The sequence below is a fragment of the Diceros bicornis genome, chromosome 5 (assembly GCF_020826845.1).
Source record: "Diceros bicornis minor isolate mBicDic1 chromosome 5, mDicBic1.mat.cur, whole genome shotgun sequence".
Classification (NCBI taxonomy): Eukaryota; Metazoa; Chordata; class Mammalia; order Perissodactyla; family Rhinocerotidae; genus Diceros; species Diceros bicornis.
The window spans coordinates 17,971,798-17,993,555 of NC_080744.1; the positions used below are offsets into that span (position 1 = coordinate 17,971,798).

Consider the following 21,758-nt stretch of genomic DNA (forward strand, 5'->3'; position numbering starts at 1 on the left):
GTGCATTAACAGTTCATATAACCAAACTGGTTTCTGAAAGTATTCCAGGAAATAACAGAAAAAGGAAGGCAGGAAAACAAAAAACACCTATAATTAAGTTTTAGAAAAAAAAAGTGGTAAACACTGAAAGGTGCAAAACAGTAAATACAATAGAGATAATTCACATTATCGGTGATATTTCAGGCTACCTTTAAATCTAGCTGGATTCTGAATCATAAAAGGCATTTTTACAGGGAAACATTAAATTGCAGTTAACATAAATGTTTAAATTTTTTAAAATTTGATTTTAACTTCAATTTACATATGTTAAGAGTGCATGAATCAAGAAAAAGCACAGAATTGTGAGTAAGAAATCATGACTTGCAAACCAGGCTCTGTGTCCAAGTTTCTGGAACCCTAGGCAAGTAATTTAATGTCTCTGACCTTAAACACAAAAATAATAACACTGGGCTAGATTGTGTCTAAGTCTCTTTCAGCTCTAACATTCCATTACCATCTGTAACATTACTATACTTTCCTGTTCACAATGAAATAGAATCTTTTAAGTGCTGAGCCTAGGGTCAGTATGTTTTCAAATTATTATACTCACTAATAAAATAAGACAATATAAGGGAAATTTTGATATGATCAGCTTAAATATATTAAATAATTCAAAAATACTTCCAATTTGTGATTAGAGAAGACGCTTATTTTAATCAGTATAACACATCCTAAAGAAGACCAAAAGTGATATATATTACTTAAGAATTAGTTATGAAAAAATAACCCACGGACTAATAAAATAGCTCTCCTAATTCTACTGCATAAAAAGTAAAATAAACTTAAAAAAATGAAAAGGTTTTTTTTTTTGTGATGCAAAATATAACAGATTCCAACTTACAAATATAGAATGCTAACTTCATGTTCCCTTAAGTCTTGGTACAAAGTAATTTGGTTCCTAGACCAGTCTATAAGTCTATTTAACCCACAGGGTACCTGAGACATAAAACTGTAGTCTTAGAGAACCACCAAGGAATATGTTAGATGGCTTCTCAATGAAGCTATCTAAAGAGTTTTAACATGGATGCTGTGGTGGGTATAAAAATATGTCCACAAATTTGTTGATACTCCTTCTTTAAGAGGTGGGGCCTAATTCCCTTCCCCTGGAGTGTGGGCTAGACTTAATAACTCACTTCTAACAAACAGAATAAAGCAAAAGTGACACTGGTATGTGACTGTGAAAACTAGGTCATATGGTTCCGTCTTGGTTTCTCGCTCTCTGTTTCATCATTTGCTCTGGGAGAAGCCAGATGCCATGCTGTGAGCAGCCTTACAGAGGTGTACAGGAAGTAACGAATGAGGCCTCCTGCCAACAGGTAGGAGGAACTGAGGCCAAAAGCCATGTGAATGAGCCATCAGAGGTGGATCCTCCAAACCCAGTCAAGCCTTCAGATGACTGAACCCTAGCTAACATCTCAATTGCTACCACATGAGACCCTGAGCCAGAACAACCCAGCTCAGCCAATACCAGATTCCTGACCTTCAGAAACTGTTTGAGATAATGAATGTTGTTTAAGCTGCTAAATTTCAGGATAATTCGTTAAGCGGTACTATGTAACTAAGAGAATATCAAGAAATATTGTGTGTGTGTACTAATGCAACCTTGGCATGCTAACGCCGTGATGGTGCCACTGATGCCTTAGGGCACAGATTCAGTGATGTGAGAAGTTGGTGGAGTTAAGGGGGAACAAAAGAGAGACTAATTCTCAGTCTAAAATCACTTCTTCTATCTTCTGAGCGACCCATATTAGTCTATTCCCTTTCCCACAAATATTTGTCTTTAGTCAGAACTTTTCTTTCCAGGTTCTCTGTGAAATAAAATACTTTTCTTCTACTCCCTGAACCTTCAAACTAGCCTTTTCTGAGATTTATCACTAGCAACAATGGAAACAAGAAAGTGGTAATAAGAACAAACTCCCCTGGAGATCTAACCATTTTCTCCTTTTTTTCACTCAGGCCCTAAAGGGTTAGACAAAAATAAACAGGTAATGATGACAGGTCTTTATACATACCAAATAATTTCAGAATCTTAGAATTTGATAAATAAAAAATCTTATTTTTACATATAGGCAAAATGAGATCCAGAGAAGTTAAATGACTTATCCAATTCTCAGAAACCAGCCATCAGGATCTAATTCTCTTCTTTAGAAGAATATCAAATTTCTAGGATTTAATTATAAATTATACTCACCAAACAATAGTAATGTACAGTGAGATTCCATTTCTCATTAGTTTTCTTTTCTCCATATTTATTAGGACAGTCATCATTTTTCCGACAGAAAACACAAGCTAACAGTGAAAAAAGTAAATAGATACAAAAAAATTTTTTTAATTTTTCAAAAAGAACCTATGGAATCGGCGCTTCTCTCAATTGATGTATTCAATTCTTTCTGAGAGCAAATCACATTGTATTGTTTATCAGTAACTTAGAATTTCCAATATCTACTTCTAAAACAATAATGTGACTTGAAATTTTTTTCATTAATCTTTAATGATGAATTCCACTATGTCATTAAAATGGCAACTTGTAGGGTATCATCACTGAAAATAACAGATTAGAACACTTCAAAACTCCATCTTTCCTCTAAAGCAACAATTAAGCTGCCAAAAACTGTCAGAATCAACTTTTCAGAAACCCTGAAATCTAATTTAAAACCTTACAACAATCAGCAGAATGCTTTAAAGAAACAAGCTGCTAAATTTTGATGAGAGCTTTGTGGCATTTTAACTTACTCACCTACCATCCCCCCACTCTCTAGCTGGGCAATAGTCTTAGGTAGGATGGCCCATGTTCCTGGTATGGATTGTCCAAGAGGAGGTAATATGGACCTTGTTCTCAAAGAAATGTGATTGTGTGTTTTGATCTGTGTGGTGGCTCCCTGAGGGATGGACTCAGATGCTTGCCTTTGTTTCACCTGCCTCAGAACTTTCTCCGGGCTGGAGCCTGACTGTTTGCCAAAAGCATTTAAGACAAATATACTAGCTGTAGTGGCCTGGAGCAAAGGATAACAGAAAGGACAAGCAGGTAACAGAGCAAAAAAACTAGGAAAGAGGAGGCTGGGAAAAGGGGATACAAGGGGAATAAGGACTTTGAAAAGCTCCCACACACACCAGGGAAGCTAGAAGCACACTCACATGCCCAGGGCTGGATGCATGCTCAGAAAAGACCCCAGAAACCCTAAGCTTTCACCTCCAGTTGATCTTTAGGCTTGTGCAAACCCATAAGAAAAAAGAAAGATTCCAAATCACTAACTTAATTTAACCTTAAAGAACTAGAAAAAGAAGAGCAAGCTAAACCCAAAGCTAGCAGAAGGAAGGAAGTAATAAAGATTAGAGCAGAGATAAATGAAATAGAGAATAGAAAAATAGAATCAATAAAAACCAAAATTGGTTCTTTGAAAATGTCAACAAAACTGACAAACCTTTAGCTAGAGTGACCTAGAAAAAAAAGAGAGAAGATTCAAAACTTATGACAAAGCTACTGAAATCAAAACAGTGTGGTACTGGCATAAGGACAGACATATATATCAATGGAAAAGAAGAGTCCAGAAATAAACCCATATATCTATAGTCAATTAATTTTGAACAAGGACGCCAAGACCATTCAATGGGGAAAGAATAGTCTCTTCAACAAATGGTGCTGGGACACCTGGATAGCCACACGCAAGATAATAAAAAATGAACCCCTATCTCACACCATATACAAAAATTAACTCAAAACAAATTAAAGACCTAAATGTAGGAGCCAAAACTATAAAATGCTTAGAAGAAAACATAGAGGTAAATCTTCATAAACTTGGATTTGGCAATGGTTTCTTAGATATGACATGACACCAAAAGCAAAAGTAATAAAAGAAAAAAGATAAACTGGACTTCATCCAAGTTTAAAACTTTTGTGCATCAAGAGACACTATCAAGAGAGTGAAAAGACAATCTACAGAATGGGAGAATATATTTGGAAATCATATACCTGTTAAGGGTCTAGTGTCCAGAATGTATAAGAAAGTCTTACAACTCAATAACAAAACCACAACCCAATTTTAAAATGGGGCAATGGATCTGAATAGACATTTCTCCAAAGATACATAAATAGCCAATAGGCACATTAAAAGATGTCTAATATCATTAGTCATCAGGGAAATGCAAATCAAAACCACAATGAGATACCACTTCACACCCACTAGGATGGCTCTAATCAAAATGTTAGAGGGCCAGCCCCGTGGCTTAGCGGTTAAGTGCTCGCGCTCTGCTACTGGTGGCTCGGGTTCGGATCGTGGGCGCGCACCGAGACACTGCTTGTCTGGCCATGCTGAGGCGGTGTCCCACATACAGCAACTAGCAGGATGTGCAACTATAACATACAACTATCTACTGGGGCTTTGGGGAGAAAAAGGGGAAAAAAAAAAGGAGGAGGATTGGCAATAGATGTTAGCTCAGGGCCAGTCTTCCTCAGCAAAAAGAGGAGGATTGGCATGGATGTTAGCTCAGGGCTGATCTTCCTCAAAAAAAACAACAAAAAAAAGTCAGATAATAACAAATGTTGGCAAGGATCTGGAGAAATCGAAACCCTCGTACACTGCTGGTGGAAATGTAAAATGGTATAGCCACTTTGGAAAATAGTCTGGCAGTTCCTCAAAAAGTTAAACATAGCTACTGTATGACACAACAATTCCACTCAAGTATATATGCCAAAGAACTGAAAACAGATGTTCAAACAAATACTTGTACACTAATGTTCATAGCAGCACTGTTCACAACAGCCAAAAAGTGAAAACAAACCCATGTCCATCCATGAATGGATGAAGAGATAAAGAAATACAGTATATCCATACAATGGAATACTACTCAGCTATAAAAAGGAATGAAGTGGGCTGGCCCCGTGGCTTAGCGGTTGGGTGCCCACACTCTGCTGCTGGCGGCCCAGGTTCGGATCCCAGGCGCGCGCTGACGCACCGCTTCTCCAGCCATGCTGGGGCTGCGTCCCGCATACAGCGGCTGGAAGGATGTGCATCTATGACATACAACTATCTACTGGGGCTTGGGGGGAAAAAATAATTAATTAATTAAAAAAAAAAAAAGGAATGAAGTGCTGATACAGGCTACAACATGGAGGAGCCCAGAAGTATTACACTAAGTGAAAAAAGCCAAGCACAAAAGCTCACAATAGATTACATTATCCAGAATAGGTAACTCCACAGAGACGGACAAAAAGCAGAGTGGTGGTTTCCAGGGGCTGAGGACAAGGGAAATGAGAAATGACTGCCTAACGGGTACAGAGTTTCCTTTGGAGGTGATGAAAATGTTTTGGAACTAGATAGTGGTGATGGTTGCACAACACTGTTAATGTACTAAATGCTACCAAATTGTACGCTTCAAAATAGTTAAAATGGTGAATTTTATGTTATGTGAATTTTACCACAATAATAATATAATTTTAAAAAGGTAAATTGTAGAGTCAGAGAGATCTGAGCTAAGACTCAGCTCCACGCTCTTGCTATGTAACCTTGGGCAGGTCACATAAACACTTTATGGCTCTGTTTCCTCATCTTAAAAATGAGGACAACAACAGTACCTACCTCAAACTACACCTTAATAAGGATTAAATGAGATAGTATATAGTAATATAATTAAAAGAGTGCGGCACATAGATAGAACTAAATAAATGTTAGCATTATAATTATCAATCTTTTCTACCTTAAGATGTTTACTTGTATAAAAAATTTCTAATAACATATTAATAAAACAATGAGAAGATCACTAGCTGAAGAGAAAAAAACACTGAGGATCTCAAGGAGGCAGATCAATACGAGATGGAAGGAGCCTGAATCTCTAAATGACTACATGGAGCAGAAATTCCCTATCTATCCCCTTTCCCCTAACCAATCCACACTAGACTACAACATAAGCAAGTAATAGCTTTTATTGTGTTAAACCATTAAGACTTGAGAGTTTACCAATTACAGCAGCTAGTCTTATTCACCTTAACTAATACATGAATCAAGAATGGACGTTACGTGTTGAAAGGTACTAGTATATTCGTTAATAGGCTACTCACAAAATAGATTCCAGGACTGGAAAGAAACAGCATGAGCTAATATTTAATACTGTGAAATCTCCCCCCTATATTTGCCCTCCCTCACTCCAGTTTAATGAGATAAGCCATAACTATAAGCCCCTTCCCCCCATCTTTTAAAAGATTTCAGCCCCCCTTCCTTTCCCATACAAAGTCACTGACATTAACTCCAGCAAATTGCCATGTGCTTATTGGACATCTGACACCAGCAGCTCCTGCCTTAACTCCTTCATCTCCAGTGCCTATACTTTTAGCTATAAGTGTGCATGCAGTTATCAAGAGGAAGAGGAATACAAGGCATTAGCTGAACTACAGAAGAGCCAGCCCTGGTGGTCTAGTGGTTAAGATTTGGAGCTCTCACTGCTAAGGCCCAGCTTTGTTTCTGGTCAGGGAACCACACCACCCATCTGTCAGTTGTCATACTGTGGCAGTTGCATGTTGCTGTGATGCTGAAAGCTATGCCACCGCTATTTCATATACCAAGCAGGGTCACCCATGGTGGACAGGTTTCAGTGAAGCTTCCAGACTAAGCAAACTAGAAAGGAGAACCGGCCACTCACTTCCAAAAAATTGGCCATGAAACCCCTATGCATACAGCAGAGAATTGTCTGATACACCGCTGGATGGTGAAGACAATGGCACAGGATTCCTCCCTGCTGTACACAGGGCTGCTACGAGTCGGAATCTACTTGAAGGCACTAACAAATGAAACAGAAGAGGAGTCCTCATGATGAACACTGGATGGAACTGTATCTGCTATATGCTGTGGACCTGTGGCTTTCCGTTTGCTCCCCTCCTCCCTTCACCCAGTATGGAGACTCTGGATGCAAACAGACTAGGTTTCAGGCATGCATTTTATAAGCAGATTTTGTTTTTTATTTGGATTTTGTTGTTGTTTAATTTTAACATTTAAATTCCAATAAAATTGTTCTGACTTCATTATATTTAGTAAGTCTATAGGCAAAAGCAGAAAAGCAAAACAGAGAGAGGTTTAAGAGCACAATTTCCTCATCCAACGTGGTGTGGAGTTAAGAGATACTCTCTGTAAGTGATGGTCAAGATAGAGAGAAGCGTAACACTTTAACTTGAAAGGGAATCCAAAAAGAAATCTTAAAAATGGTAGATGAGGGGAGAAGTAGTGGCAGAAAAGTATAAAGTAACAATTTAAATTTCTCATCTTCCACAGTAGCAAGTCAATATATACTGTTTATAACTAATAAATGAAGAAAACAACTAAAAGCAAAGGTCTGCATCTATTAGAGGAGACTTTTGTGAGCAATTTCATTGTGTGTTTTCATGTTCAACTTGTGTGTATTGTTTAAATTGTTCTCACCTGGATTTTTTCCTTTTGTAAGAAAAAGTCACACAAAAAGGTGAAAAAATTATATTTATTAAATAAATAACACTGTTTTATTCAGATACAAACCATACCTGATAAATACATATAGAGAATACAAATAAAATTTGGCAAATTGTCCTCTTATAGTAGATTTTTGTTGAAATGAATACATACAATATTATACTTTAGTATATGAATATATGAACTAAGCATGGATCAGGGAATTCATTCCTATTGTTTGAGTAGCATTCTAAAAGGATTTATTGTAATAAAAAAACTGAGAGTAAAATATCTTAATATTTTAAATCATATTTGAAAGTATTTTAAATACAGTTACTTACCAAGATTCTGTGAGTCACCAGGTTTATTTTCATTCATTTTACTAGGAAAAATAAAAACATACAATACAGCCATCTTAATTTTAAAAATCTCAAGTTATCCATTTTAATTAAATTTAGTCAATGCATAATTGCAAATAAGTTGCATAATCATTTCTTACTCTAGTACTTAACTTCCTCATCTTTCACACATCTAGGACCAATAGTCCTCAATAAGGGTGGTAAAGTCTGAAGACATTGTTAAAATCGGAGGGAATGTTTTTCAGATGTCAGAAAGATTAAGATGACTACTGGCATTTAGTGGAAAAGGGCCAGGATTGCAGGATATCTTGCAATGCACCAAACAGACCTATACAACAAAGAATACTGTAGACTTCCAAATTTCCAGCTGGACATTCAACTAGGTAAAAAAAAAAAAAAAACAACCTATTTATAATTACATCAACCTAGAAACCTACAGGCAGTTTACACATAAATATCAACTCTTTTTTTTTCTTGCTATTTTAGGACAAAATGAGTATTTCCAAACTACAACTCCTATGTAAGTCAATGAAATCTGTATTTTATTTTTGTTCATAATTTTACCAAGAAGTGTTCATTGTTTAGGGGAAAAAAAAAAAATCACAACATTAATAGCAATGCCATTTGTATTTGAGTAGCCTACAAAACAACCCTTTATCAGGCTATATTTATGGTTAGTGCATTTGCAGGGATTGTATACAGAGCTGCAAGCATCTGACTGCCACATCACATCTTCTAGCACAGTGCTCAACCATTTACATACTGAAAGACACTGATCTGCCTGTCTCCTCACTCCCTACTAGTTAACAAATGAAATTACTCATATTCATTACTGAAATATAACTTTCTCTAACTGTTCTCTAGTGCTAAAAGATCAAATGAAGGAAGAACAATATCTTAATAACATCAAAGTTTCACTTTACCAAGGCTATAAGAAAGCCTACTTGAAATGTTATGAGATTCAAGTACAATAATGTATGTGTAAGCTCTTGGAATTTAAGTGGAAAAGAATAAACATAACAATGCTACTAGGTGAATGTAATCTCATTTTATAGTTGCAAATCCAATGCTCAGAGAGGTTAAAACACTTGTCCAAGGTCACAGAGTCGTCAGTGGGAACAGACTAACCCATAACTGAGTGACTATGCCACTTCACATGAAAATAATGAAAGAGCACAATAAATAATACAGAATAGTAAATATCAAAGGAAGGACAAAAAAACAAAGATTATTATCAAATTTCATCAATGCTTTCTTACAATTTAGAATTTATATTTCATATTGATTATAAGAACTGTTTTGGGTTTAAACACTGATTTTCTCATAGATCACTTTTGTGGTTTCAGAAAAAGTCACAGTCCAAGTCTTTTGAATCACTTTGACTCCCAGTCTTCAATATTTTCTGGTTCTTCCTTACAAAATCACCCATGCCATCAAGATTGGTATTTCTTAAAAGAATTCATAAAACAAGTAAACACCCTAGGTCCACTTTGTAGTCCAGTCCTGATGTTGACTCCTTTACACACAGCCTTGGCTTTGCTTTGACCCCATCAAAACACTACTTCCTTCAAATTTCACCTAAATGCCACCCTTCTCCAAAATCCTATAAGAAATTTATTTTACTCTTTGTTTGGTGAGAAGCCCTGTGGTTCTTCTGGTCTGCAATCTCTCTCATTGCAATGAGTCAATAAACCTAACTTTATCACACTACAGGTTTATCCCTAGTGGTTTTAGGCTGACTGGGCTAGGACTGGAGAAAGAATGATAAGGCAAATGGCCCAAAACATAAGCAATTGGTGAATCTGGATAAGGAGTATATAGGAGCTCCTTATACTATTCTTATAACTTCTGTCTCAGTTTAATATTATATCACAATTAAAAGTTACCCCCAAATTGGATGTTCTAAAGACATTACACAATTCATACTTCTGACCAGTTCACATTAGCCTTCTTTCTAATAACCAGCACCTGAAATAAAACTTTTGTTTCTAAATCCTGATCGATGATTGCTTTGTCTCATACAACAGTCTCCAATACAAAACTTGAGCCAGAAAAATAAGGACTATTCACACATTTTTAGTTGGATTTTATCATTTGTTTTGCATCCAGTACATGAATTTTAAGACTTCCTAAGCACAAGGAAGAAAACGATGTATGTAAGTATATATCTCAATAACAGCCCAACTCTTTAACAACAGACTTGGTTTTAGAAATAATATCAAAGTATTCTCCCCTTCCTTGAGAAATCATTAACAATTTAATGAAGAGTTCCAGGAAGCCACTGTCAAGAGGTATTGTGAGTCTCTTCCACTGCTTACCTCCACTTGGTCAGTGAGTGATCCTCATATTTGATACTCCTCCCTTCAAAAGGTAGAGCCTGATTTCCCTCTTCTTGATGTGGCTGTGCTTAGTAACCTGCTAGCACCAAAAAGCCTGGCAGAAATGACAATGTATGACTAGGTCATAAAAGGCATTGTGACTTCCTCCTTGCTCTCTATCATGGATCACCTGCACCAGAGGAAGCTAGCTGCCATGTCATAATGCTCCTTGGAGAGGCCCACTCGGCAAAGGATTGAAGCATTTACCCACGGTCATGTGAGTGAGCCATTTTAGAAGCAAATCCTCCAAGTCAAGCCTTCATATGACTACAGCCTGGCTGACAGCCTGAGAGCAACTTCATGGGAGATTCTAAGCCAGAACCACACATCTAAGTTGCTCCCAAATTTCTGGCCCACAGAAACGGTCAGATAGTAAATGTTTATTGTTTTAAGCCACTAAGTTTTGGGGTGATCTGTTACACAGGAATAGACAGGTAATAAAATCAAGTAAGCCAAATTGCCTCGCATTCTAGCTGGGTTGCTATTCTAACAGCTTTTTGGTGGGATCTTTAAGATTTTCAATATATAGGATCATGTCATCTGCAAACAGACAATTTTACTACTTCTTTCCAGTTTGGATGCCTTTTATTTCTTTTTCTTGCCTGATTGCTCTGGCTATGACTTCTAGTACTATGTTGAATAGGGGTGGTGAGAGTGGGCACCCTTGTCTTATTCCTGATCTTACAGGAAAAGCTTTCAACCTTTCATCATGGAGTATCATGTTAGCTGAGGGCTTGTCATGTAGGACTTTATTACGTTGAGGTACATTCCTTCTATACCCAATTTGTTGAGAATTTTTATCATGAACGGACATTGAATTTTGTGAAATGCTTTTTCTGTATCTATTGAGATGACCATTTGATTTTTATTTCTCATTCTATTAATGTGATATGTCACATTTATTGATTTGCATATGTTAAACCTTCCTTGCATCCAGGGATGAATCCCATTGGATCGTGGTGTATGATCCTTTTACTGTGCTGTTAAATTCAGTTTGCTAATATTCTGTTGAGAATTTTTGCATCTATACTCATCAGGGATATGGGCCTGCAGTTTTCTTTTCTTGTAGTGTCCTTATCTGACTTTGGTATCAGGGTAATGCTGGTCTCAGAAAATGAGCTTGGGAGTTGAACATATACTTTAGAAAACAAATACAACATGGTCAAACAAGCAAACCAAAGAATGAAAGCTGGAAAATTTACAAAAATGTGGCAATTAAACAAGCAAAAGGTCAAAGCAGAAATCACAAGGGAAATTAGAAAATACTTAGAGATGAATGAATATAAAAAAACAAACAAACCCATAATATACTAAAACCTACAGTGTACAGCAAAAAGTGATCAGAAGGAAATTTATAGCTATAAATGTAAACATTAAAAAAGAAGATTCCCCAAAAAATAACCTAACTTTGTACCTGAAGGAACCAGAAAAAGAAGACCAAACTGAACCAAAGCCAGTAGAAGGAAAGAATTCATAAAGATTAGAGTGGAGATAAATGTAAAGAATAGAAAAATAATAGAGAGAATAAAATCAAAAGCTGGTTCTTTAAAAAGATCAAAATGGACAAACCTTTAGCTAGACTGACCCAGAAAAAAAAGAGAAAATACTCAAATTACTAAAATAAAAAACAGGGAACATTACTATAGACTTTACAGAAATAAAAAGGATTATATAAATAATTGTATGCCAGCAAATTAGATAATTAACTAGTTAAACAAGTTAGATAATCTTACAAAACAGATTCAAGCAGAAATAGAAAATTTCACAGATCTATATCTAGAGATTGAATCAATACTTCAAGAATCTCCCAACAAAGAAAAGTCTAGGCCTAGACAGCTTCACTGGTGAATTTTATCAATTATTTTAAAAAGAACTGCACCGATGTTTCTCAAACCTGCCCAAAAACAGAAGAGGAGAGAACCCTTCCTAATTCAATCTATGAAGCCAGCATTACTGTGCTAACCAAAGCTAAAGACATCACAGAAAAGCTATAGACCAATACCCCTTATGAACATAGATGCAAAAATCAACAAAATTCTAGCAAACTAGATCCTTGTTAAGAGAATTATACACCACGAGAAAGTGGTATTTATCCCAAGATGCAAGGGTGGTTCATTACATGAAAAATCAGTCAATGTAACACATCACATTGACAAAATAAAAGAAAAAGGGCACATGCTCATCTTGATTGATGCAGGAAAAGCGTCTGACAAAACCCAACACTTTTTCATGATAAAAACACTCTACAATTTAGAAATGGAAGGGAACTCCCTCAGCATAATAAAGGGCATCTATTCACACTCAGTGGTGAAAGACTAAAAGTTTCCACCTAAGATCTGGAGCAAAACAATGATGTCCACTCTCACCCCTTCTATTCAACACTGTACCAGAAGTTCTAGCCAGAACAATTAGATAAAAAAAGAAATAAAAGCATCCAAATTGAAAGCAAGAAGTAGCTCTATTGGCAAAAGACATGATCTTATATGTAGGGAATCCTAATGAATTCCCAAAAAACTGTTAGAGCTAATAAACAAATTCAGCAAAGCAGCAGGATGCAAGATCAACACACAAAAATCAGTTGTATTTCTATACAATAGCAAAAAACAATCCATAGAAGAATTAACAAATCAACTCGATTTACAATAACATCAAAAAGAACTACTTAGGAATAAACGTAACCAAAAAGGGGCAAAATTCGTCCACTGAAAACCACTAAACACTGCTAAAAGAAATTAAAGAACCCAAATAAATGGAAAGACACTTTGTGTTCCTGGTTGGAAGGCTTAATATTGTTAAGATGGCAATACTCCCCAAAGCAATCTACAGATTCGATGCAATCTCTATCGAAATCCAATGGCCTTTTCGTAGAAACGGAAAACTTGACCTTAAAATTCATATGGAATTGCAAGGAACTCCGAATAGTCAAGACAATCCAAAAGAGAAAAAGCTGAAGGATTCATACTTTCCAATTTGAAAACTTACTACAAAGCTACAATAATCAAAACAAGATGGTACCAGCACATGGATAAACATATAGATCAATAGAAAAGAAGTAAATGTCCAGAAATAAACCCATACATCTATGATCAATTAGTTTTTGAAGAGGGTGCCAAGACCCCTCAGTAGGAAGAGTCTCTTCAACAAATGGTGCTGGGACAACTGGGTAACCACATGCAAAGAAATCAAGTTGGACCCCTATCTTGCACTATATATAAAAATTAACTCAAAATGGATCAAAGACTTAGTATGTAAGTGCCAGAACTATAAAAATCTTAGCAGAAAACATAGGGTTATGTAAATATCCATGACCTTGGATTTGGCAGTTGTTCAACACATCAAACATAGAACTACCACATCACCCAGCAATTACACTAGGTAATTACCCAAAAGAATTGAAAAGAGGTATTCAAACAAAACCTTGTACACAAATGTTCATAACAGCACTATGCACAATAGCTAAAAAACAGAAACAACTCATTTGTCCATCCACTGATGAACAGTTATACAAAATGTGGTACATCCGTACAATGGAATATGACTCAACTATGAAAAGGAATGAAGTACTCATATATACTACAACATGGATGAACCACAAAAACATGCTAAGTGAAAGAAGCCAACTACCAAAGACCACATATTGTATAATCCCATTTATATAAAATTTCCAGAATGGGTAAATCCATAGAGACAGAAAGCAGATTTGTGGTTTCCAGGGACTGGGGGAATGGGGAATGCAGAGTGACTGCCTAATGGGTATGAGTTTTCCTTTCAGGGTAATGAAAATGTTTCAGAACCAGATAGAGGTGATGGTTGTACAATATTATGAATGTACTAAATGTCACTGAATTGTACACCTTAAAATGGTTAATTTTTATGAATGTGAATTTTACTTCAATTAAAAAAAAAAAAAGTTGGGGCCGGCCCGGTGGAGCAAGCGGTTAAGTGCGCGCGCTCCGCTGTGGCGGCCCGGGGTTTGCTGGTTCGGATCCCGGGCGCGCACCGACGCACTGCTTCGCAAGCCACGCTGTGGCGGCGTCCCATATAAAGTGGAGGAAGATGGGCACAGATGTTAGCCCAGGGCCGTCTTCCTCAGCAAAAAAAGAGGAGGAGTGGCGGATGTTAGCACAGGGCTGATCTCCTCACAAAAAAAAAAAAAAAAAAAAAGTTAGGGCCGGCCCCATGGCTTAGCGGTTAAGTGCGCGCACTCCACTGCTGGCGGCCCGGGTTTGGATCCCGGGCGCGCACCGACGCACTGCTTCTCTGCCATGCTGAGGCAGTGTCCCACATACAGCAACTAGAAGGATGTGCAGCTATGACATACAACTATCTACTGGAGCTTTGGGGGAAAAATAAATAAATAAATAAAATTATTTAAAAAAAAAAAAGTTAAATGTACAGCTAACCATATGATGCAACCAAGAGAAATAAAGGCATATGCCCACTGTACACAAATGTCCATAGTTGCTTTACCTGTAATAGCCAAAAACTGTAAACAACCTAAATGTCCATCAACAGACAATGGATAAAACAAATTGTGGTATATTCATTTAATGGAATACAATTACTAAAACTCACTAAACTATACCCCTAAAATGGGTGAATTTGATTCTATACAAATTATATTACCAGATAGATGTTTAAAAGTTAACCACCTTCATTAAAAAATAAAGATATTTGTTTAAATTAAAAGGAAAAGCAGCATGTAAGGAGCTTGTAAGTTGCCACTCCAACCTAACAAGAGCTGAAAAGACTAAGAAATCAACAACACTTCCTGGATCTGTAAGAGGGGAGGACACAGGGCAAACCACTGGCCCCAATACTGGAGAGACAGGTGAATACAGGGAGTCACAGCTTACCTGAGCAGAGACTTACCAGCTGAAATTGCTGTGGGATCCAGTGCTGCGGTAAGAAAATCTGAACTGTAATTGACTAACTGCTGGAGGCTCAATGTGGATAACTTTGAGAGTTAAAAACTCCAGGGGTACCCAGTCATGGGGGCCTCTCACAATATTGTGAGATTTATCACCACGAACTTGACCAGGATCCCACAGTGAATACCACAGAAAAACCCCCTTGTGATTTTGGCAGGGAGAGGGGAAATTGTATCATTTTCAAATTTGCCAAAGCACTCAGCTGTTCTTAACAAGGCCTACCCTCAGGAGTTAACCAGAGTATTACCTTGGTTAATACTCCTGCTGGAGTATTATCAGAGCCTAAATGACTTGAGGGAAGAGAAATACCCAACTCCAGCCAACTCTAGCCATCCTGTCCCACATAAGGGGGGAGAAAAACCTGATATAAAGGGGTCAATTCCCCAAGAAGATATAACAGTACTTAACATGTATATGCCTAATCACAGAGTGTTAAAGTATGTGAGGCAAAAACTAGTAGAACTGCAAAGAGAAACAGATGAATCTACTATCATAGTTGGAGACTTGAACACCTCTCTATCAGAAATGGACAGATCCAGCAGGCAGAAAATCAGTAAGGACATAGTTGAACTCAACACCATCAGTCAACTGGATATAATGAACTATTTCATCCAACAACAGTGGAATACACGTTTTTCTCAAGCTTACATGGAACATTCACCAAGACAGACCACATTCTGGGCCATAAAACAGATCTTAACAAATTTAAATGTGTTTTTGTGTGTGTGAGGAAGATTGTCCCTGAGCTAACATCCATGCCAATCTTCCTCCATTTTTCTGTATATGGGACACCGCCACAGCATGGCTTCATGAGCAGTGTATAGGTCCACACCTGGGATCCAAACCCATGAACCCCAGGGTGCTGAAGTGGAGCGCATGAACTTAACCACTATGCTACCGGGCAGGCCCCTTAACAAATTTAAAAGAATAGAAATCATACAATATCTGCTCTCAGACCACAACGAAATTAAACTAGAAATCAATAACAAAAAAAATAACTGGAAAATTCCAAAATACGTGGAGATTAAACAACACATTTTTAAATAACACAAGCATCAAAGAAGAAATCTCAAGAGAAAATACAAAATATTTTGAACTAAATGGAAATGAAAACACAACTTATCAAAATTTGGGGGATGCTGTGAAAGCAGTGCTCAGAAGAGTACTTACAGCATTTAATGCACATATTAGAAAAGAAACTCTAAAATCAATCATCTAGAGTTTCTACCTTAGGAAACTAGAAAAAGAAGAGCAAATTAAATCCAAATTAAGCAGAAGTAGTAAAAAGAATTAGAGCAGAAATCAATGAAATTGAAAACAAGAAATCAACAGTTAAAATCAACAAAACCAAAAGCTGTTTCTTTGAAAAGACCAATAAAGTCAGTAAGCCTCTAGCCAGGCTAAGAAAAAATGAGAGCACACAAATTACTAATAGCAGAAATGAAAGAAGGGCTATCACTACAGATCCTATGGACATTGAAAGTATAATAAAGGAATACTATGAACTCTACGCCCACAAATTTGATGAAATGGACCAATTCTTTTAAAGACGCTATTTGCCAAAACTCACACAAGAAGAAATAAACAATCTGAATAGGCCTGTATCAAAGAAATCAATAATTAATAACCTTCCAAAACAGAAAGCACCAGGCCCAGATGGGTTCACTGGTGAATTCTACCAAACATTTAAGGAAGAAATTATAGCAATTCTCTACAATCTCTTTCAGAAGACAGAAGCACAGAGAACACTTCATAACTTATTCTATTAGGCCACTATTATCCTAATACCAAAATCTGACAAAGACATCACGAGAAAAAAAAACAAACTACAGACCAATATCTCTCATGAACATAGATGCAAAAATTCTCAACAAAATATTATCAAATCAAATCCAACGACGTATAAAAAGAATTATACACCACAACCAAGTGGGATTTACCTCAATGATGCAATCATGCTCCTTGATATTCACCCAAAGGAAGCAAAAACTTATGTCCACACCAAAACCTTCACATGGATGGTTACAGCGTCTTTATTCATAATTGCCAAAACTTTGAAGCAACTAAGATGTCCTTCAGTAGGTGAGTGGATAAATAAACTCTGGTACATCCAGACAATGGAATATTATTCAGTGCTAAACAGAAACAAGCTATCAAGCCATGAAAAGACATGGAGGAAACTTAAATGCATATTACTAAGTGAAAAAGCCAATATGAAAAGGCTACATACTGTAGGATTCCGACTATATGATATTCTGGAAAAGGCAAAACTATGAAGACAGTAAAAAGATCAGTGGTTGCGAAGTGGGGGGAGGGATAAATAGGCACCATACACAGCATTTTTAGAACAGTGAAAATATTCTCTATGATACCATAATGATGGATACATGTCATTATACATTTGTCCTAACCCAGAGTGTATAACACCAAGAGTGAACCATAGTTCAAAGTATGAGCTTTGAGTGATTATTGTGTGTCCACGGACGTTCATAAATTGTAACAAATGTACCACTCTAGTGGGGGATGTTGATAATGGTCGAGGCTACTTATGCGTGGGGGCAGAGGGTACATGGGAAATCTTTATTATCTTCCCCTCAATTTTGCTGTGAACCTAAAATTGCTCTAAAAAAATAAAGCCTCAACAAAAAAGAGGAAAGCAATAAAATTACAAGTTTATACTGACTTACTTTATAACTAACTAGTCCTCAGGAAACAGGTCCCCCCCACCGCGCTGCATATTGGCTCCCTATGCCCAGTGTCCATGTTTCTTCATGATTCCACTGTCATCTCAGCACATAAAGACCTTTCCAGCTTGGCTCCCAACAGTCTTTTGGTATCCCAACTCCAAAATTCAAGAAAAATAATGTGAATCGTCTAGCCTACACCAGATATTCAGCTCTGATTCAAATACCTGGTACTACTTTGGCTGGAGAAGGTGTGTGGGATGGGAGCATACTAGAATCATATGCTCCTTTGATCAACCCCTACCCACTCACTGGCCCTTAGAATGATGTTCCTACAATGCTGGGCAGGTGTTTAAAGAAAAGGTTGTAGGCAAGGAGGTCAGGTAACAACAGTCTTAACTGTTCAAACTGAAAAGGAAAGGCAAACTTTTCTGTTTTTTAATTCTCCAATATTTTCTTAATTTCTAATTGAATTAATGTAGAAATGAACATTCATGAACAAATGAAGGTAATTCTCTACTATAAAGTTAATTTTTTCATTACACATATATTATTCTTATAATTTAAAAAAACTGCACTGGGAGAAATTAAATGCAAAAAAAAAATTATTTTAAGTTACTAAATCTTTCACCTCGGTTTCTTCATCTTAATATGGGGATAATACTAAAATGGCTTTAAGGAGTGAGAAGACACATATAAAGCATTTGGAGTTCTGCGAATGTTACCAAATACTGCTCTTAATTTTTTTCCCACTTGTAATGTCTTCTGAGCCTATAATTTCAATACTTATTTTTCCACATTTGTGAAATTTACAAACCATACGATATCACTAAAATCTTTCTATTAAGCCACACAGAATTATAGTCTATCATCTCAGTAAAAAAGCAAAGCTGTTTTTTTTTCTTTTAACTTTTTCAGCATTAACAAGACACAATGTGTTCAACTGTAAAAGTAACAAGCACTCATTGAACATACACAGTTTCAGAGTAGAAGGGCACTCACTGTTCTGCACCAAGAACTGCAGATATAAAGGCAAACAGGACAGGAGCTCTCCGTCTAGGGCTATGTTTACAACTAAACTGCACTGAGGAAGAAGTACTCTGTGCCTGGGGAAGTCTAGGAAGGTATCTGAAACCCACCGGGTAAAATTTTAAGGGGAAATAAAAAAGATTGATGGCTAAGAATGCATAAAAAAGACAGAGAATAGATTTGGAGAATTATAATTGTATGATTAGAGCTCACAGGTTGGAAAAGAGGGGTGGAATATTATACAGATGATGCTCCAAAACAGAGGTTGGAATCAGATTGAAAAAGAAAAAGCTAAGAAATCTGAATTATATATGGTAGACAATGGGAAGCCACTAGAGATTTTTACAGAGCAACATCTGGAAGGAGAGACTGCAAAGAGAGGCAGGAAGAATTACTTCAAAAAAAAAAAAAAAAAGAGGCATAAACTTTCTTATACTAAATCTAGTTCCTGACCCAGATCAAACATTTTATTAGTTGTGTGAGAACAAATTACTGAAGCCCCCTTAGCCTCAGTTTTCTATCCGAAAATAGTACATACTGCAGTGTTATTTGTAAAGATTAATGAGATAATGTATGTAATGTATTTTGTACAATGTTTAGTAACTCAATATAATAGGAGATTATATGTATCATTTACTACGTGCCACACACTATTCTAAGATTTTTATACATATTGGCACATTTGATTCTCACAGGTAGGTAGCAATACCTACAAGATAGGTATTGCTATTATCCCCATTACATAGTTGAGAGAATTGCAGCACAGACTGGTTAATCGGCTTGCTTAGGATCACACAGCTCCTCAGTGGTTGGAGATGGAATTCAAACCCAGGCAATCTGGCTCCAGTTCCATGCCCTTAACCAATATATCATGATGACTCGCTAGGAAAGATCAAGTCAGTGTTCTTAAAATTCTGAATTTAAATTTCAGTCAAATTTTCTAGCCTTCCAGTTAAACTTATAGATTCCTCAACCACATCCTCCAGACCTACTGGATCAGAATCTCTGAAATTTGAAGCGCAGGAATCAGCACTTAAGAAACCCTTCAAGGTAATGTGCACACACTGAAATTTGAAACTCACTGATCTCGGTAGATAGAGCAAAAACTCAACGATATAAGAGTTCAGGTAAGGAAAAGGAACAGATTAAAATCTAGAGACTAATTTTTTTTAAAAATTACCATTTGCTGGTAGCTTATATGAAATGAGCTGAATAGTTGTCTGCAATCCTTAGGAAAGTACTATAGCTAAGTCTCCTGCAGTGTTACCCAAAATGTTTAAATTTCAACTATCACACATGCTGAATATGTAAATCTATTTTTCCTGGCTTATAATGAAACAAAAGTTCATTACCAGGGATCAGAGAGTGGGAGTAGCCAACACTGAATGGAGAACTGTCTATTATGAATATTATTAAGTCCTACTTTTTAAAAGATATTTATACATTTATATAGTATGGGATATACACACCGTGGCGTTAAAATCTTTAAAGGAACATAAAATACCTGTTCCTCTAAAAAAACAAAAAATTAGTCTGACAGTTTTCAATAAGGCAAGATATAGAATTTCTAGACATTTAAAGTACTCATTTACAGTTTACATTTAAGGTACACGTTTAAACTATTTCAGAAGTTACGGCTTTGCTACGGGGTTGGATCGAGTTAGATATGTGAGGTAGTTCATCACTAAAAATAAATAAAACAAAAACAAAAAACACCAAAGAACCAAAACAAAGAAAACCCGATGCTGGAAATATTAGTCGAGTACTTTCAAAATGACTCCACAATAACTCCGCTGGCCAATGAATGAACGGGGTGAAAAGGCAGGTCTGCGGAACTAACTAAACCTTATCCCTATTGTTGGCAAACCAAGACCCTCGTGAGTCACCGCTGTTACCAGTTTAAATGAGCAACAGTTTCGGATTTTTGCGATCTACGAAAAATGTCAACCGGGAAAGAACACTATCCGGGTTTTAAATACACAGGATACTCAGATTTCAGTTTAAATCCCCACCAGCATTTCAAAGACTGTCACTTGCCTGCAGTCGAGAGTAATACGGATTACTCCGGGTACCCCTCTTAGAACTCGGAGCCACGTAGACCATCTCCTCACTCGAAACCTGCCCCTAACCTTCCATCTTTAATAAAGGCAGATTCTCTTCCTGTGGTAACGCTGTCGCAACGAGATTTAACTGCTGCTGAAGCTTCAGCATTCCAGCCAAACTGGCGGAAATACTGAACTGCGATTACCCGAAAGTGAGAGACTAAACAAGGCTTAGTCTCGGCGGCAGTCAGGCCTCCGAACCCTCAAGACTCAGAGCCGGCCTGTGAGCGCCGACCGTGGGGAGCGCTGGCCCGGGACACGCTCCCCAGCGCCCCGACTTCCCAAGGCGCCGACCGCCCCACACCCCCAAAAGCACTGAGGCCCCCGCTACATTGTCCCGCCTCCCGATCCCTGTCCCACCCGACGGGCCCGCCTCTCTCCCTGGAATACTCCGTTTCTTCCCGTTCCCCGTCCACTCACCAAGGCGCGCTGGGCAGAAGTTCCAGAGCCGCCGCGACACCTTTCCCTTTTCGCGCAGCGCCGCACGCCAACCTCGAGCAGCCCCATCCAACGGCCCACACGATTCAAATCTCTCCACTTCCGCCCGCGACCCGGAAGCAGTGCTTGGCCCCGCCCCCCGGGAGGCGGGGCCCGCGACGACGCGGGAGGTGGGGCAGGCCGAGGCGTGGCGTTGCTCCTCAGCCGCGAGGTCCGCTCGTCTTCGCCAGAGCTTCTCTTATGTCTTTCTCTAGTTAAGTCCACAGGGAACGGGGGGGGGGGGGGGGGGTCGGTGTTTCTGCCCCGTGGCTCTTGAGGGGATTCTCTTGTGTCTGAAATGGACAGAGCCTTGCTGAAGTTTCTTTCCTTCACAGAATGGAGAAAAT

General features: G+C 37.6%; 1 protein-coding gene across 5 annotated transcripts in view; it reads right to left on the reverse strand.

The window, feature by feature from the left end:
- Nucleotides 1-21,457, reverse strand: part of G2E3 (G2/M-phase specific E3 ubiquitin protein ligase) — a 50,804-nt gene extending 29,347 nt beyond the window's left edge. Inside the window, exons 1-5 of one of the 5 annotated variants that reach the window (XM_058540788.1) lie at nt 21,355-21,426; nt 10,129-10,243; nt 7,951-8,189; nt 7,793-7,833; nt 2,231-2,328 (exon numbers count right to left, since the gene is read on the reverse strand). In XM_058540788.1, coding sequence (XP_058396771.1) covers nt 2,231-2,328; nt 7,793-7,829 — 135 coding nt within the window. In that variant the 5' untranslated portion in view covers nt 7,830-7,833; nt 7,951-8,189; nt 10,129-10,243; nt 21,355-21,426. Of the gene's footprint in view, nt 1-2,230; nt 2,329-7,792; nt 7,834-7,950; nt 8,190-10,128; nt 10,244-21,354 lie in introns of all 5 variants that reach the window. The other 4 variants (XM_058540789.1, XM_058540787.1, XM_058540786.1 and 1 more) reach the window with 4 other exon arrangements.
- Nucleotides 21,458-21,758: the final 301 nt, after the last annotated feature.